Here is an 18,760-nt window from a genome sequence, read left to right on the forward strand (position 1 = left end):
ACCTAACCATAAACATCAATGCCTTTCTTACAATCAATGCACAAGTACAGTATATATTTTTAAACCTGCATATTTAGTTGTTTTTTTTTATCATGTTAGCAGGCAATATTAACTAGGGAAATTGTGTCACTTCTCTTGCGTTCTGTGCAAGCTGAGTCAAGGTATATGCAGCAGTTTGGGCCTCCTGGCTCGTTGCGAACTGTGTGAAGATCATTTCTTCCTAACAAAGACCGTAATTAATTTGCCAGAATTTTACATAATTATGACATAACATTGAACACTGAAAGAATAATCGTTTTGTTTTCGAAATGATAGTTTCCGGATTTCACCATATTAATGACCTAAGGCTTGTATTTCTGTGTGTTTATTATATTATAATTAAGTCTATGATTTGATATTTGATAGAGCAGTCTAAGCGGTGGTAGGCAGCAGCATGCTCGTAAGCATTCATTCAACTGCACTTTCCTGCGTTTTCCAGCAGCTCTTAGCAATGCTTGAAGCACAGCGCTGTTTATGACTTTAAGCCTATCAACTCCCGAGATTAGGTTGGCAGTACTATAGTGCCTATAAGAACATCAAATAGTCAAAGGTATATGACATACAAATGGTATAGAGAGAAATAGTCCTATAATAACTACAACCTAAAACTTCTTAACTGGGAATATTGAAGACGCATTTTAAAAGGAACCACCAGCTTTCATATCTTCTCATGTTCTGAACAAGGAACTTCAACTTTTTTACATGGCTTTTTTACATGGCACAAATTGCACTTTTACTTTCTTCTCCAACACAGTTTTTTAAAATTATTTAAACTAAATTGAACATGTTTCATTATTTATTTGAGACTAAATTGATTTTATTTATGTATTATATAATGTTCATTGTTCATTCAGTATTGTTGTAATTGTCATTATTACAAATAGAAATCGACCGTTTTATCGGGATCAGCTTTTTTTTGTCCTCCAATAATCGGTATCGGCATTGAAAAATCGTAATTGGTCTACCTCGACTCTGGTGGCATTTATTTTGGGGTATGCATGGGTGTCTAAGCTGTGTGTGTGTGTTAGTCGTTTAAATTAACAGCTCGGTGCTTTCAACATGACAATACCTCTCACAAATACCAGTAGTGATGAAGTCAATCTCTCCTCTACTTTGAGCCAGGAGAGATTAACATGCATATTATTAATGTTTGCTCTCTGTGTTTAACCAAGGGCCAGCCGTGCTGCCCTGTTCTGAGCTAATTGCAATTTTCCTTAGTCCCTCTTTGTGGCACTTGACCACATGACTGGGCAGTAGTCCAGGTGCAATAATACAAGAGCCGGTAAGTCATTCCTTGTTGAGAGTGCTGTTAAGACAGAGCAGTGCTTTATTATGGACAGACTTCTCCCCATTTTAGCTACTGTTGTATCAATATGTTTTGACCATAACAGTTTACAATCCAGGATTACTCCCAAGCAGTTTAGTCACCTCAATTTGCTCAATTTGTGTGTGTGCTGTTTGTAAGTCATGACCGTGAACACATCTTGCGTTAACAATTTAACATTCGCTAAACAGCATACCCGTTAGGCTACTGCATCCTCTGCGACCTCACCTGTGATATCAAAGTCATTTTTGATAAGGCAAAAAAATAAAATTAACGATTTGGTATAATTTTGATTATGGAAGATTGAATAAGTGCGGTTCAAACTGTTTGCTTGGAATGATTTGTTGCTATCGTCTCTATCTTGTGCATGAGAGTGCATCCGACTCCGTCTCCCTAACAGAAAATACGTATAACAACGATGCCCGCATGAGTCATTATCAGAGAAACGAAACTTATGGAAGAGGAAACAAAATTCTAAATAATTTACGAATGCCGCGTTCCACACAACTGGGAACTCGAAAATCTCCGACATCATTTTGTTCAAAACAAATCGGAACTCGGAAAAAAATACTAGCTCCGACCTGGAATTATCGATGTGGACGGTCAACCAACTCGGAATTCCAACTGGGGAACTTGTGCCTCTTTCTAGAGCTCCGACTTTCCGACCTGAAGATCACTGACGTCATGATTTCCCCTCGTATTTTCCGAGTTTCCAGTTGTTTTGAACGTGGCAGAATAGAACCGCCGTGCCTCGATGTGCTGCACACTCTCTAGATTCACCAAACAGTCGCACAGACACACTGGAGCATGGCTTGTCAGCAACCCTTCTTCAATCCGGTAAAAATCTAATTTGACAGTATTTACATGTCTTTTTTTAGCCCCCATTATGTTTGAGTTTCAGGAGTCATTTTGGTGATTATTTTTGGTGTAATGTCCACAATATGTCCACAAATTTTCCTCTAGCACATCCGATGCAACTAAAATGAGTTGTAATGGGTCTGTTAGTGATGAGTTTAGTGGACTAGAACAGGACTGAAAAACATTGAATAGGTCTGTCGATATTTCCTGTCATTTTCATATCCACCTTTGACACCTAAAACCTTAAGTGATTGATATAATTAATGAAAGAAGGTAAGGAGAAAGGAAACTAACCGTTGAGATTGTTATTGGTTACACAATGCTTGGCCATTGTTAGTGTAACGGATGTGAAATGGCTCGCAAGTTAGCTGTGTTCGAGCAAAACAGCGTTTCAATCGGTGACGTCACTTGCTCTTGAGACCTTGAAGTAGTAGTTCCCCTTGTTCTGCAGGGGCCACGGCTTTTGTGGAGCGATGGGTAACAATGCTTCGAGGGTGACTGTTGTTGATGTGTGCAGAGGGTCCCTGGTTCGCCCCTGGGTATGGGCGAGGGAACGGTCTAATGTTATACTGTTACATTAACGTTTAACGTTTTCAACTAAGTCTATTGCAAAGTCCCTCGCCTTATCAGGCAGACGACCTAACTACAAGCTGGTGAACGACATTAGCTACCCAGCCTGGTCAAGTGTTGTTTTTTGTTTCATGTCCTAGAGATTGCCATTCACTGGCTGTATCCAGGGAGCTCTGCATGAGGGGAAGACCATCACTGTGACAGGGAGAGTCCTGCCAGGGTCCCAGAGGTAGACCTACCTGTAGTACATCTCTTTTTCACTGTAGGACAGCCATGTCGTTTTTAGCTCAGTCTTGTCACTATCAGCACAGAAGGGATCATGTTAAACCTAATCACTTTAAAATATGCCCCCCTTTTTTCTCTCTGTAGGTTTTATGTGAATTTGCAATGTGGCTCAAGAGGAAATCCCGACATAGCCCTCCACTTCAACCCCCGATATGATGAATCCAAAGACGTTGTGGTCTGCAACACCATGCAGCACTCTAAGTGGGGCTCAGAGGAGCGGGAATACCCAGCATCCATGACTCGAGGGGCCAACTTTACCCTCATGTTCCTGGTCAACAGAGATTCATATTCAGTCAGGAGACTTTTATCACTTATACTTAGGCTACACGTTTTTTTTTACTGTGGACTCATTGAATTGCATTGTATCTCTGTTCGAGAGCAAAAAAGATTCAAACCCTTATTCATTATTTTTCCTCTATGTGCCATTGATTTTCTTGTCTCTCCTAAATCATGTCTTATCCCAGCTGATTGTGAATGGTGCTCACTTCATGGAGTACCTGCACCGGCTGTCGTTCTCCAGAGTGGACACCATCACCGTGGATGGGGGAGTGGAGATCCAATCCATTGCCTTCTCCAACCCTGCAGTGACAGTGAGTATCTGAAAGGTCCTCCGTTTTGGAGAATATTGTACATCTTTGCATTCCAAAGGATCAGTCTTGAACAAGGATAGATTTGCTGATCTTTGTCAGTTGTTTGGAATGCTACCAGTCTGCAAAACAAGTTGCACCTTGCAATGGTCATGGTCGGAGTGTATAATGATTGTAAGGATGTTTTGGACATATTTTTAGTGTCCAAAAAACGTATTTCCCTCAGTTCCTACTTTAATCAATTAAATAAATCGTTTTCAGACTTACATGTGCTGACCAAGTGTTTGTCCATATCCTACACAGAGAAATGAAATGTGTTTCCTTTTCTCCAGTCACCTCCTCCCCAACCAGGATATGCTGTCCATCCACACAGTGTGAGTATTCTCCAGACAGATTGATCAACAGGATTCTTAGTTATACAAGTGTTAACGAGTTTTAGTATTTGGATTTACATAAGGCCTGCAGTTGTATGGAAACACTTGTAATTAGTAATAAGCACATTACTACATATGTGTCCTCACAAAACAGTAGCATAGGCCATAACCCAAGAGAGACGTTTTGTTTACAGGGTCAACGGAACCGAACTAAATCTCATCAAAGTAAATCATGTCCCAAAACTCCTCCTCAATGGTGTAATACCACACAGGTAGATTATAGCATTCTGGGTTGGAGTCTAATTTGGTGTATTTAGCCTTTTTCCTTGTGGTGTGTGTTTTCATAAGATGACTGGATTTCATTAGATTCAGTCAATTTTAACTTTGATGGTTGATCATGCTTTCCTTGTATTCATGGTTTCCTTGTTTAATTTGATATTTGTTTGACAACTGTTTGTTTTGTAGGCTTTCTCTGCTGCGTTTTGCACCACAGGATTTTTTCAGGTGCATTGCATTCAAATGAATCAACTTTTTTGAGTTCAAAATGTGTAGAGTAGAGGCCAACATCAGGAACTTTATTGGAGTCGTATCATTGATCTATCTAAAGGAATAAAGCTGAAATGAAAATGAAGCTCTGACAAGATTAAATAGTTTAGAGAATGTACTGAAAGGTGCTATTCTTCCGATGGTAATGTACAAGGTTTATTTTACAGACACCCCCTCCATACACCCCCCAGCCGTCCTTCGTAAGTACCCCTTCTTTAACCTACAGACTCAGTGCAGACTGAACAATTACATTAAATGATTTAGTATCGAAACCGATTGTTAGGGTGATATGGTGATGTTATGGACCCTGTGTTCTCAGGTTGTGCCATATAAAAATATAATGGTAGGTGGACTTTACCCAGGCAGAAACATCATCGTCCAGGGTGTGGTCAACCACAACGCTGATAGGTAAGTAACGACTACTGATTTTAAACACATCTGGCATTATTAATTTGTTTGTCACCTGCTATGGGTCGGAATTGGTACTATGAATCGTGTACCTGCACATTACAGACAATCCAGATAGATGGTAAGTCCTTTTTAGATTAGTCTCACCCTCCAAATGATTTGCATAATTTTTCTTTCACGATTGTGTAACACTCACCACCAGCAAAGTTCTCCCTCTCTAGAAACAGTACATTAAAGAGCTATACAGTACTAAGTCATTCCTTCAGCATATCAATGGCCGACATGCGTAAGGGTGATACTCTTTGTAGGCTTGCCTTTGCACACCCTTTCCTGTATCTACCACAGAGCGTTCATTTATTTGGTCATCTAACATATTCCTGGCCAAGCCGTATAACCATGATCATGGTCTTTATGGTTCCAGGTTCTGTGTTAACCTGCGTTTCAACTCGGGGGTGGCGTTCCACTTCAACCCCAGGTTTGATGAGAACACTGTTGTGCGTAATAGTCTCCTGAAGGAACAGTGGGGTCCAGAGGAGAGGAAAGGGGGCATGCCCTTCTACAGAGGCCAGCCTTTTACGGTATAAACTCCATTATACCTGATTGTAGACTGTATTATGGAAGCTAGCTATATTTTCATTTTTGTTTTGTTTTTGTGCATTGACAAGAATTTGAGCGGAAATTATTTCTGAATGTGTTTTAGCTGCAATGCAACCTACCGTGTGCTTTTCCTTGAATGAACTCAGCACTCATGTCGGGCTCTCTGTTTCAGGTGGCCATTACGTGTGACACCAAGTGCTACAGGGTGATGGTGAATGGAGTCCAGATGTTCAGCTACAACCACCGCCACTTCCTGCTCCAGCAGATAGATATCCTGGAGGTGGAAGGGGACGTGAGCCTATCCTCTGTGGTGTTCTAAGTAATGACTCTGTCCTCTGTTATGGTTTGAGTTACATACACTGGGGTCAAAGGTCAACAGGCGTAGGATCTGATCAGGACATTATAAAGACCGATGGGTGAGAAACCATCTCTTCTGGGTGTGGATGTTTTGCTATGTGGCTGATGGCGAATGTTGATATCATGTTGGGCAAGATGTTTTCATCAATAATTGTATCTCTTTCATAAACTATTTAATTTAGAGTAGACTATGTAAAATATTGTCTTCTATTTATCAAATTCCACATACTTACTGTATGTCTGTTCTCTCTGTACCGACAATGTTTCCACATCAAATAAACTTCAATATTGGAACAAAGATGTTGTCATAATTCTACATCACCGCTAGGGGGCAGAGAGGTTCTGATAAAATTACTAACTTTGTCCTGCTTCAGATTGTCGTGGGAGGGTTCAGATTTTTTATTAAAAACTAAATTCTAAGGATTTTGACAAAGTAAATACTGATGACATTAATGGAGCTGTGAATCTTTATAATTACATGAAGTGTATAAAAATGACTGGGAGTTCCAGGTGGTTGGAAATGGGCTAGTAGGCCGAGCGACAGACGTATGCCCTAGTCGGCTGGCCCTCGCTACATATTCGTCGCCAGACCAACTGGCTCCAGGTCATCTACAAGTCTATGCTAGGTAAAGCATCGCCTTATCTCAGTTCACTGGTCACGATGGCAACACCCACCCTTGGCACGCGCTCCAGCAGGTGTATCTCACTGATCATCCCTAAAGCCAAAACCTCATTTGGCCGCCTTTCCTTCCAGTTCTCTGCTGCCTGTGACTGGAACGGATTGCAAAAAACGCTGAAGTTGGAGACTTTTATTTCCCTCACCAAACATCTGCTATCTGAGCAGCTAACCGATCACTGCAGCTGTACATAGTCCATCGGTATTTAGCCCACCCAATTTACCTACCTCATCCCCATACTGTTTTTATTTTGTATACTTTTCTGCTCTTTTGCAAAACAGTATCTCTACCTGCACATGTTCATCTGGTCATTTATCACTCCAGTGTTCATCTGCTAAATTGTAATTATTCACTCCTATGACCTATTTATTGCCTACCTCATGCCTTTTGCACACAATGTATATATATTTGTTTTTTCTACTATGTTATTGACTTGTTTATTGTTTGCTCCATGTGTAACTCTGTGTTGTTGTCTGATCAGAACTTTTCTCAACTAGCCTACCTGGTTAAATAAAGTTGAAATGAAATACATTTGAACACTGTGAAGCATTTATTTGGGCTGCAATTTCTGAAGCTGGTAACTCTAATGAAAATATCCTCTGCAGCAGAGGTAACTCTGGGTCTCCCATTCCTGTGGCGGTCCTCATAGTGTCATCATAGTGCTTGATGGTTTTTGTGACTGCACTTGAAGAAACTTTCAAAGTTCTTGAAATGTTCCGTATTGACTGACCTTCATGGCTCAAAGTAATGATGGACTGTCATTTCTCTTTGCCTATTTGGTATTTTACCACATAGGGCTGTCTTCTGCCTTATCCCTACCTTATCACAACACAACTGATTGGCTACACAAATTAACTTTTAAGAAGGCACACCTGTTAATTGAAATGCATTCCAGATGACTACCTCATGAAGCTGGTTGAGAGAATGCCAAGAGTGTGCAAAGATGTCATCAAGGCAGAGGGTGGCTATTTGAACAATCTCAAATATATTTTGATTTGTTTAACACTTTTTTGTTTACTACATGATTCCATATGTGTTATTTCATAGTTTTGATGTTGTCACTATTATTCTACAATGTTGACAATAGTAAAAAATAAAGACAAATCCTGGAATGAGTAGGTGTTCTAAATCTTTTGACCGGTAGTATATATATTTTTCTCTCACAAAGTACATTTTAGCCATCCTTTTCATCTGTAGGCCTCCGGGCAGCCCTACATCCTTACTGCCACCAGTCATTTTTCACTGCTCTATTTAAGAGGTAGCTCAGTGGTTGCGTAGGGGTGCTTTCAATCTATGGTGTGCATTCGTGCATGTATAAATACATTCTTTCATGGGGGTGCTAGGCCTATTCTTTACAGGGCTTCAGCACTGCCTTGCCCCTCCCTGGAGCTGCCCATGACTGCTTGGTTGTACCAAAGTTATTTAGACCAGTGCTGCACAAGTTGGCCTTTCTTTCACTAAAACAGATGCCTATGCAACATTCTTTAGATTAGTGAAATGAGTTCATTTTGCAGCATGTGATTTGATATGCTTTCTGAGGAGACCAAAATGGCATCTTATTCACAAAGAGCCCCTTCACACAGGGTCAAAGCATGGTAACATTACATGTCAACAAATTTGGATGACAAAGTATGTCAAATCAAAGTTTAGGGCGGATGCAGCGAAATGCTTATGTTACTGGCTCCTAACAATGCAGTAAAATGTCAATCAAGTACACAAATAATACAAATAAATAAAGGAATTTAGAACTAATCTAATTAACAACCCAAATAGCACTGTAACAGAATTGAATTTACACGATATTAAGAATGGTATGTACAGCAGAAGATACAGTGAGCTCCAAAAGTAATGGGACAGTGACAATTTTTGTTGTTGTTTTGGCTCTGTACTCCAGCACTTTGGATTTTAAATGATACAATGACTATGAGGTCAAAGTGTAGTCTGACAACTTTAATTTGAGAGTATTTTCCTCTATAGCGGGCGAACTGTTTAGAAATTACAACACTTTTTGTACATTGTCCCCAATTTTAGGGGACGAGAAGTATTGGGACAAATTCACTTATATGTGTATTAAAGTAGTAAAAAATTCAGTGTTTGGTCCTAACACACAATGATTACATCAAGCTTGTGACTCTACAAACTTGTTTGGTTGCGTTTGCTGTTTGTTTTGCTTGTGTTTCAGATTATTTTGTTCCCAATAGAAATTAATGATAAATAATGTATTGTGTCATTTTGGAGTCACTTTTATTGTAAATAAGAATATAATATGTTTCTAAACACTTTACATTATCATACCCCCAAGACATGCTAACCTCTCACCATTACAATAACAGTGGAGGTTAGCATTTTTGCAGCAGTAGGATATTTGTGTGTCTGTAACGTTCTCACTCATCATTATAGAATGGCAGCAAAAAAAGCTCTATTTCCATGTTGCTTATGAGTGCATTTCACACTTCTTTTGGATTATAATTGGATTTTAAGGCTTGTATGAATGTCCTACTTAATATAATGTTTGTCTCATCATCGTAAATCAGTTGCATTGTATTTTTTTTAAATGGCTCTTTGGCTAGCTTTTGCCATAGCCAATTCCAATGAGCGTTAGCATTCTAGCTAACAACTGCTGCCTCCAAAATAGTTTATTTGCAAGGATCACAACCAAATATAATCTTACGCTTCGATCACACTGACAGCGTCATTGTCATTGTGCAAAATAGTACGCAGCATCATCTGGAAATGTCTGCAACAAAAGTTCAACATTCACCTTCTGCTACCATTTCTGTCAAGAGGTCTATGCATACAGTTTGATGCATACATTATGCACCACACAGAACGCACTGTAACTGCCTGTGCAACGCAATGCTGCGAGTCAAATGCAGCCGTTTCATTGGAAATGAATGTACTTCTGGTGTACCAAAATGCAATGACGCTGTCGGTGTGATTGGAGCGTTAGAGACTGTTCAGCAAGAATCAAAACACTTGTTAGCATATGAGAACCCCAAAAACGTATTTTGTTTAGAAATAATAAAAACGTAAATCTAGGCTATGTTGAATGGGCGCAGATTGCGATGGCTTTCTTACTGCCGCCAAGAGTCACGCATATCTCTGCCTGATGTCAGTGTGTCGTGTACTGGAAAAGGGTCAATAGTTTGCACCTCTGTCACTCGGTCGCGTCATGTGGTTATTATGAATGTTCTCAACCTGCCTTCTATCGGTGGCACCATAGTGATGCCCTAAAGAGGTGATAAACCCAGTCATTCTAGATTGAGGATACTGTTTAGTCTAAATTAAACTATAGTGCCTGGAAATACGCTGACGTTGCTCAAGTAGTCAAATATACAAGGACTGCATAGCGAACATAACAAATACAACTGTTTATATGGATTCTCATGACAATTTAAATTGGCATAAGCTGCAGTGTATGGGGATTGACGCTGTTGACTGCGTCTCCTCTTGTGGTTTTGAGCTCTTCGAACACACCGACAGCATTGGCTGCAGAAGCAGTTGCAGTGTGTTCGGTGTAGTGCATACGTTGACGTATGCGTCAAACTGTATGCGTGGACGTCTTGACAGAAATGGCAGTAGAAGGTGAATGTTGAACTTTTGTTGCAGACATATCCAGATGATGCTGCGTACTATTTTGCGCAATGTCGGTGTGTTCGAGTGGCCTACTTTCAGTACGTTTTTAATGTTCTGGGATGTTCAATTGAACGGTAACGGTGCTGTACTGAACTACCAGTTGAAAACCAGGGAGGTTCGGGAACGCTGTCAGCATGGTCACTTCCCTTTAAATGCATCACTCATTGTTTCAAGCCACACCCACCAAACGGGAGCAGATGCACCTCAAAGTCTGTTCAAGAACGAACAAGAACGTTTTGGGGAAACGTCTTGTTCAGTACAAACCGTTCTGCAAAGAAGCAAACGATCAAGCGAACTGAACACACTTCTGATTTTATAGACTAGTAACATGGTAAACGTAAATCCGGAACTCTCAAATGGGTATGTTATGTTCGGTGTGGTTACATAAGATTGATAGAAGGTTACTTACTAGCAACCCAAAAGTTACGTGTTTGAATTTCATCACGGGCAACTTTAGCATTTTAGCTAACTACTTACGACAAAGCAAATCTCGCTTTGGCTTTGATAAATGCAACATGTAAAGTGTTTTATGAGCTGAAATAAAATATCCCATACATTTTCCATATGTACAAAAACAATTATTTCTCTTAAATTTTGTTTACACACTTTAGTAAGAATTTCTCCTTTGTCAAGATAATCCATCCACCTAACAGGTGTTGCGTATCAAGATGATTAAACAGCATTATTATTACACAGCTGCACTTTGTGCTGGAGACAATAAAAGGCCACTTTAAAATGTTCAGTTTTGTCACACAACACCATTCCACAGATGTCTCAAGTTTTGAGGGAGTGTGCAATTGGCATGCTGACTACAGGCGTGTCCAACAGAGCTGTTGCCAGAAAATTGTATGTTCATTTCTTTACCATAAGCCACCTCCAAAGTCATTTTAGAGAATTTGGCAGTACATTACAAGCACATGTACCCACACCAGCCCAGGACTTCCACATCCAACTTCTTTACATGCGGGATCGTCTGAGACCAGCCACCCGGACAGCTGCCCTTTTGCAGGGAAAAACTCATTCTGAGTGGGTTGGCCTGGTTCCCAAGTAGGTGGGCCTTTGGCCTCCCATGCCCACCCATGCCCAGTCATGTGAAATCCATAGATTAGGGCCTAATGAATTCATTTCAATTGACTGTAACTCAGTAAAATCATTGAAAATGTTGCATTTATATTTTGGTTCTGTATAGTAAAACAATAATTGTTCTTATGCAATGGATAGACTGTGTCCTTAGGTTGTCATAATAAATACTATGTACACATTTTAGTGTTCCCTTTATTTTTTTGAGCAGTGTATATTACGTAACATTAGATACAGAACTTCTGACTTTATCATTGGCTATTAAGGAACTCCCCTTTTCTCATGCATTCAGCCAACCCCCCCCCTCCCCCTCACAGCCAGTAGGCTACTCTATTCATACTGTAGGAACGAAAGGCTCATCTGTAGGTGAATGAGGGAAATATATTTTCTTAGGAACAATCTGCTAAGAGATCATTCATAGGTTTAAAGGCAAGCCCATCATCCTTTCTTAAATATTAACATTGAATTATTTCCTGGGAGAAAAGAGGCAAGGAGGGACGGGACAAAAAGGTTACACAACAGCGTAGAATACCAGCACATATGGCCACAAGAAGAGACTAGAGGTCGATTAATTAGGGCCGAGTTCAAGTTTTCATAACAATTGGAAATCGGTATTTTTGGGAGCCGATTTGCCGATTTTGAAAAACATTTTTACACCTTTATTTAACGAGGCAAGTAAGTTAAGAACACATTCTTATTTTCAATGACGGCCTAGGAACGGTGGGTTAATTGCCTCGTTCAGGGGCAGAACGACAGATTTTCACATTGTCAGCTCAAGGGATACAATCTTGCAACCTTACAGTTAACTTGTCCAACGCAATAACGACCTGCCTCTCTCTTGTTGCACTCCACAAGGAGACTGCCTGTTACGCGAATGCAGTAAGCCAAGGTAAGTTGCTAGCTAGCATTAAACTTATCTTATAAAAAACATTCACAATCACTAGTTAACTACACATGGTTGATGTTATATTATATAGCTTGTCCTGCGTTGCATATAATCTGACTGAGCATACAAGCATACAAGTATCTAAGTATCTGACTGAGCGGTGGTAGGCAGAAGCAGGCACGTAAACATTCATTCAAACAGCACTTTTGTGTGTTTTGCCAGCAGCTCTTCGTTGTGCGTCAAGCATTGCACTGTTTATGACTTCAAGCCTATCAACTCCCGAGATGAGGCTGGTGTAAGCGAAGTGAAATGGCAAGCTCGTTAGCGCGCGCTAATAGCTTTTCAAACATCACTCGCTCTGAGCCTTCTAGTAGTTGTTCCCCTTGCTCTGCATGGCTAACGCTGCTTCGATGGTGGCTGTTGTCGTTGTGTTGCTAGTTCGATCCCAGGCAATACTGGCAATACTAAAGTGCCTATAAGAACATCTAATAGTCAAAGGTTAATGAAATACAAATGGTATAGAGGGAAATAGCCCTATAATAACTACAACCTAAAACTTCTTACCTGCGAATATTGAAGACTCATGTTAAAAGGAACCACCAGCTTTCATATGTTCTCATGTTCTGAGCAAGGAACTGAAACATTATCTTTCTTACATAGCACATATTGCACTTTTACTTTCTTCTCCAACACTTTGTTTTTGCATTATTTAAACCAAATTGAACATGTTTCATTATTTACTTGAGGCTAAGTTTCCGGCCTTTACATTTTTTTTTTTATCATCACTAGGAGCTGGCGGATGGAGGACAGCTGTTCGTGGGTTCTTCAAGTCCTCCTTGTTCTTGAAATCTGAATGCTTTTTGCTGACTATTTTACCTTTTTACCTTTACACATAGGGCTGTGACGGTCATAGAATTTTGGATGACTGTTATTGGTCAGCCAAATGACGGCGGTTGTCGTTCTAATTTTTTGAATAGCAAAACATTTATTTGTATTTTTTTTAAAGCACATTTTGTACACTCCTCCGCTCCTGACTGCATGTGCTGCTTAGCAGGGAGAATGGCGCTGCCTAGGCAACCAAATACTTATTTTATACAACACCTTGCTTGTTTCAGCAAGGAGCAACCAAATTTCATCACGTTTTAAAGAGTCCGTGCTACCGCAGAAACGGACTCAATGCCCGGCCGCCCCGTCTTCAGTCAGCTGTTTGTTTATTCTATATTTTTCTTTTTCAATGGTATTTATTCATAATCGTGAGTTACATATATGGCTTAAATATACAGCTTTCCACTTTGTTGCCCATGTCACTGCCAGTCAATTTAAAATCATGACATATTAAACCCTTACTAGTAATTAGAAAATCCTTATATTTTCAATTAAATATTTAATTTAATGATCCACCACTATTGTCCCCAAGTAGAACCCTCTTTGTCCCCAGTCCTCCCACGGTGTGCTGGGGTAATGGCAGATCCCAGGGGAAAAAATGCAGAACAAACTATTTTGGTGGCTTCTGGTACATTCTAATGCCTTGATTCCATCTGAAATACACAGCTAAATTATTGAATTCTTGAACGACTGCCTCCTAGATTGGGGAAATGAGTTGTGGTATTGAGTAGAAACACCTGACTTTAAAATAGCAGAAAATGTAAGAATTCAGTGTGTTGTAAGTTGTTTTGGATATGGTCTAGGCCTGTATGTTCCAGGGCTGTGACGATACCAATATCACAATATTCTTCTCCATGGCAAAAATGAGAACAAGCATGCAACTCTCTGGTCCTTTAAAAACCTGCTATATGCAAAATATTGTGCTAAAGCTTGGAAAATAAGTAAATGTGACTCTGGATGACAACATAATGATTTTGTTTTCAACATTGGGGCTATTCTCATAAAGAAGTTAAATCCGCTTCTTGTTTTGTTTCCTTGCCATGATACTATCGTGAAACTGGTATTGTCCTGACCCTAATATGTTCAGGACTATTTTCTAAGTAAGATAACCTTTTGTTTTACATTTTCTGCTAGTTTTACTGCAAGATATGAATTGCCACGATGTTGGTTCTTCAAATTATGTATTTTATTGGCTCTGACTGTGGACCTTAATTTGGATGAACTATCCCTTTAACAGTTTGGCCTGTCAATCACTGTGGGTGGAATTGTCAGGGGAGGGAGCAGGTTGCTTGTGAGTCACAGAGTTGGTCGGGGGTCAGACCTGTCAATCAATCACTGCGGGTGGACTTTGAGGGAAGGCAGTAGATTTGTCAGAAAAACTAGTGTAGTCTACTCTTTGAATTTATTGTGGCAAAAACCTAAGACAAAAGGTTGTGTTCTGTAAAGTAAACATGGATTCCTTGTTGAGAAACAACATTTTCAGGGGGATGACCCACAGATTGTGCACCCCCATTTTATATGAAGTCAGGGGCCCATTATAGACCTACAGGTATGCTTGAAGAATGAAGCAGGTTAAACATGTGCTTGGCTACACAGAAAGCATCAGCAGTATTTTGGACCAAAATGAGGCTCTCTCTCTGCTACCTATTGTTCCTGCAGTGAGGATTCAACATCATAATTAAATGTTTTCATAATGTATCTGCAGATCATCGGCAAAAAGCAGTAGTAGCCTACCACTATGTAAATTAGGGAGCCAAATGAACAGCTCTCTCTCCTACTCGACATTCACCTAAAAGATCCGTTCAAAAATGGCTTTAGCGGACACTGGCAAGTGTCGACATGGACTTCAAATCTTAGGAAAATAAAAGCAAGATTTGGTTTACTTGTCCCGATGCGATACCATGGACATTTAACTATGTTGTATAAATAGCAAAGGGATATAGGATATTGACTTTATTCAGTCAGTTCGACACCTTTTTATAAACTAGTCTCCTGTTAAACACTTGCTGTTCGGTCGTCAATCAAAGCACAGTAAATAGCCTTTGCGCCCTGACTCCTTGGCTGGCTATATGAAACACGCTAAATAAATTACATTAATTTGCGCTAAACATTAATTAAGTGGATTTCAACTAATTGTTACCACTTACATGGGACTTGTAAATTCACTCACAGGGGACGATGAAGCGCCATGCTCTCCCTGCTCCGTGAAAATACATTTTGACTGCAGCCAACCACAGCAAACATAAATAACATGGATACCGAGAGGCAGGACAGACAGCAGACCAGCAGTTACCCTGTCATCGCTCACTTTGTGACTGACAGGCGTCTGTTCTGTCAATAGATTACTAGAAGATGTACGGTGTATCGTTCGTTCTAGCGGGAGAAGGCTATACAGACTTTTCTGACGAGGGAATTGAACTTTTGAAATTAAAAGAATCCTAGATAATTTATGAAGTGGAAAAGTAGGCGCTTAGAGAACACTGAATGTGTGACTTCATTTTTAAGCAGTGCTCTCTCTGCTTTAGTGGTGCTCCGCACTGTCCATGGTGTAGTTGTTCAGGGATGCCAGCCTTGTCACTGGAGCCTGACTGACCATTCTCTCTGTGGGATGGCTTTGATCCTCATCCTCAGCTATCAGTGGTTTCTCTCCTCTAGGTTAAGAGGGCAGTGTGGACATCGATTTAAAGGTCTTCTTCTTTTTGACCTCTAACCTTTCCTTCCTCCTTTCCTCCTCTTCTCCCTTCCCTCCATCCCTCAGCAACCGAAGGACTGCATGCGTCTGGACGAGACCATGCTGGTGAAGCAGCTGTTGCCAGAAATCTGTCACTTCATCCACACCTACCGAGAGGGCCACCAGCATAGACAACCCACCCAACTCACGCTCTGACCATACTAAAACAAAGACATAACAAAAGGTCAGAACGTGACAGGTGGGTAGTGTATGGGGCTTTGGTGACAAAACAGATGGCACTGTGATAGACTGCATCCAATTTGTTGAGTAGAGTGTTGGAGGCTATTTTGTAAATGACATCGGCGAAGACAAGGATCGGTAGGATAGTCAGTTTTACGAGGGTATGTTTGGCAGCATGAATGAAGGATGCTTTGTTGTGATATAGGAAGCAGATTCTAGATTTAATTTTGGATTGGAGATGCCTAATGTGAGTCTGGAAGCAGAGGTTATCAGGCAGCTATCAGTTGAAAAGCATGCACTTAGTTTTCCTTGCATTTAAGAGCAGTTGGAGGCCACCGAAGGAGAGTTGTATGGCATTGAAGCTCGTCTGTAGGTTAGTTAACACAGTGTCCAAATAAGGGCCAGAAGTATACAGAATGGTGTCGTCTGCGTAGAGGTGGATCAGGGAATCACCAGCAGCAAAATATATCATTGTTGTATACAGAGAAGAGAGTCGGCCCGAGAATTTAACGCTATGGCACCCCCATAGTGACTGCCAGAGGTCCAGACAACAGGCTCTACGATTTGTCAGACTGAACTCTATCTGAGAAGTAGTTGGTGAACTAGGCATGGCAGTCATTTGAGAAACCAAGGCTGTTGAGTCTGCCCATGACCAGCTCGGAAACCAGATTGCATAGCGGAGAAGGTATGGTGAGATTCGAAATGGTCGGTGATCTGTTTGTTGACTTGGCTTTTGAAGACCTTAGAAAGGCAGGGTAGGATAGATATAGGTCTGTAGCAGTTTGGGTCTAGAGTGTCTGCCCCTTTGAAGAGGGGTATGACCGCGGCAGCTTTCCAATCTTTTGGTATCTCAGACGATACGAAAGAGAGGTTGAAAAGGCTAGTCATAGGGGTTGTAACCATTTCGGCAGATCATTTTAGAAAGAGAGGGTCCAGATTGTCTAGCCCGGCTAATTTGTAGGGGTCCAGATTTTGCAGCTCTTTCACAACATCAGCTATTTGAATTTGAGTGAATGAGCAATGGGGAGGCGTGGGCGAGTTGCTGTGAGAGGTGCAGGGCTGTTGACCGGTGTAGGGGTAACCAGGTGGAAAGCATGGCCAGCTGTTGAAAAATGCTTATTTAAATGTTCAAGTATCGTGGATTTATCGGTGGTGACAGTGTTTCCTAGCCTCAGTGCAGTGGACAGCTGGTGCTCTTATTCTCCATGGACTTTACAGTGTCCCAGAACTTTTTTGAGTTTGTGCTACAGGATGCAAATTTCTGTTTGAAAAAGCTAGCCTTTGCTTTCCTAACTGCCTGTGTATATTGGTTCCTAACTTCCCTGAAATGTTGCATATCAAGGGGGCTATTCGATGCTAATGCAGTACGCCACAGGATGTTTTTGTGCTGGCCAAGGGCAGTCAGGTCTGGAGTAAACCAAGGGCTATATCTGTTCCTGGTTCTACATTTTTATGTTGCAGTTCAGATGCGGGAGGGCTTCAGCGACACAGCTTATATTGCAGCTGTACATAACCCATCTGTAAACAGCCCATTATCTACCTACCTCATTCCAATACTGTATTTATTTATTTATCTTGCTCCTTTGCACCTCAGTATCTCTACTTGCACATCTACCATTCCAGTGTTTAATTGCTATATTGTAATTACTTCGCCACCATGGCCTATTTATTGCCTTCACTCCCTTATCTTACCTCATTTGCACTCACTGTATATAGACTTTTTGTTTCCTTTGTTCTACTGTATTATTGACTGTTTTGTTTATTCCATGTGTAACTCTGTGTTGTTGTATGTGTCGAATTGCTATGCTTTATCTTGGCCAGGTCGCAGTTGCAAATGAGAACTTGTTCTCAACTAGCCTACCTGGTTAAATAAAGGTGAAATAAAATGAAACATAAATATAACCTAGAGGATTTAGGGAGAAGAGGATAGAGGGATGAAGTGAAGGAGAGAGACTGTTATTGAGAAAATAAGGTAGTTCAAGAGACAGTGTTCAACAGGAATCTGTGTGGCCTCACCTGGTGTCCACACCACACTAAGTGGCTGCAGAGTACTTTATGCTGCAAAACATAAACGGACACATGAGGACAAACAATATAGCGTAGTTATATATATATTATTAAGTGTCTCACTATTCTCCATGGTTGGTCCTCTTGCCTATTCTTTGAAGGTGGAAGGAGCCACAGTAATACACCTGAGCCTGCTTACTGCACAACACAATCCATCAATCAGATTGATACATGAGTGTGTAGGTGTGGGTTATAGAGTGTGTCATTGTTTTGTTTTTGTACAGACATCACAGCACCCTCACCTGAGAAGTAGAAATCAAAGGGAGAGAAACGGAATTGAATAACTGCAGTTGACATAGCGAAGTAAATGGAAGAATACTCTTATTGCAATGTGAATGGCTCTTAAAAGAGCCTTTGGTTGTGCATAGTGTAGTCTATGGTGTTGCCAGGGAACAGAACCTTCTTTGAAGAAGTAGGAGGTGAAGATCTCCTGTACACAGATTGCCTCTTGCTGCATTGTTGGACCCCATCCTTGAAACATCCTGCAGAGCAGCAGACTTCTCTGGCACATGGTGGCGAGCTGCAGATCCCCTCCTCGTTCTCGTCTCCATCCTCGAAGTTATGCCGGACACAGGTAGCCTTCACACACCTGAATTCCTCCAGGAGGCAGTCCCAGATGGCCCTGGTCACCCAACCTTGCAGTGCCCTACACGTTAACTGTAGGCAATCGTTT

At 40.9% G+C, this 18,760-nt stretch overlaps 1 protein-coding gene across 2 annotated transcripts; it reads left to right on the top strand.

Annotated features, from left to right (window-relative positions):
* Positions 1-953: 953 nt before the first annotated feature.
* Positions 954-7,153, top strand: LOC135550499 (galectin-9-like). Of its 2 annotated transcripts, XM_064981373.1 has the most exons (11): positions 954-2,200; positions 2,932-3,020; positions 3,161-3,368; positions 3,541-3,666; positions 3,996-4,037; positions 4,232-4,309; positions 4,503-4,541; positions 4,751-4,783; positions 4,903-4,991; positions 5,413-5,569; positions 5,761-7,153. In XM_064981373.1, the coding sequence occupies exons 1-11, from the start codon at positions 2,171-2,173 to the stop codon at positions 5,905-5,907; spliced, it is 1,038 nt and encodes a 345-aa protein (XP_064837445.1). In that variant the 5' UTR covers positions 954-2,170; the 3' UTR covers positions 5,908-7,153. The 2 variants fall into 2 exon arrangements, with proteins under 2 accessions (XP_064837445.1, XP_064837446.1); XM_064981374.1 differs by lacking the exon at positions 4,232-4,309 and having other exon boundaries at positions 955-2,200.
* The last annotated feature ends 11,607 nt before the right edge of the window (positions 7,154-18,760 follow it).

The sequence above is a fragment of the Oncorhynchus masou genome, chromosome 12, assembly GCF_036934945.1.
Source record: "Oncorhynchus masou masou isolate Uvic2021 chromosome 12, UVic_Omas_1.1, whole genome shotgun sequence".
NCBI classification, from domain to species: domain Eukaryota; kingdom Metazoa; phylum Chordata; class Actinopteri; order Salmoniformes; family Salmonidae; genus Oncorhynchus; species Oncorhynchus masou.

Coding starts and splice junctions, on each gene's coding strand:
- LOC135550499 (XM_064981373.1), top strand. CDS start 2,171: ATGGCTTGTCAGCAACCCTTCTTCAATCCG. Junction 4,784..4,902: donor ACACCCCCCAGCCGTCCTTC/GTAAGTACCCCT, acceptor CTGTGTTCTCAG/GTTGTGCCATATAAAAATAT. Junction 5,570..5,760: donor ACAGAGGCCAGCCTTTTACG/GTATAAACTCCA, acceptor TCTCTGTTTCAG/GTGGCCATTACGTGTGACAC.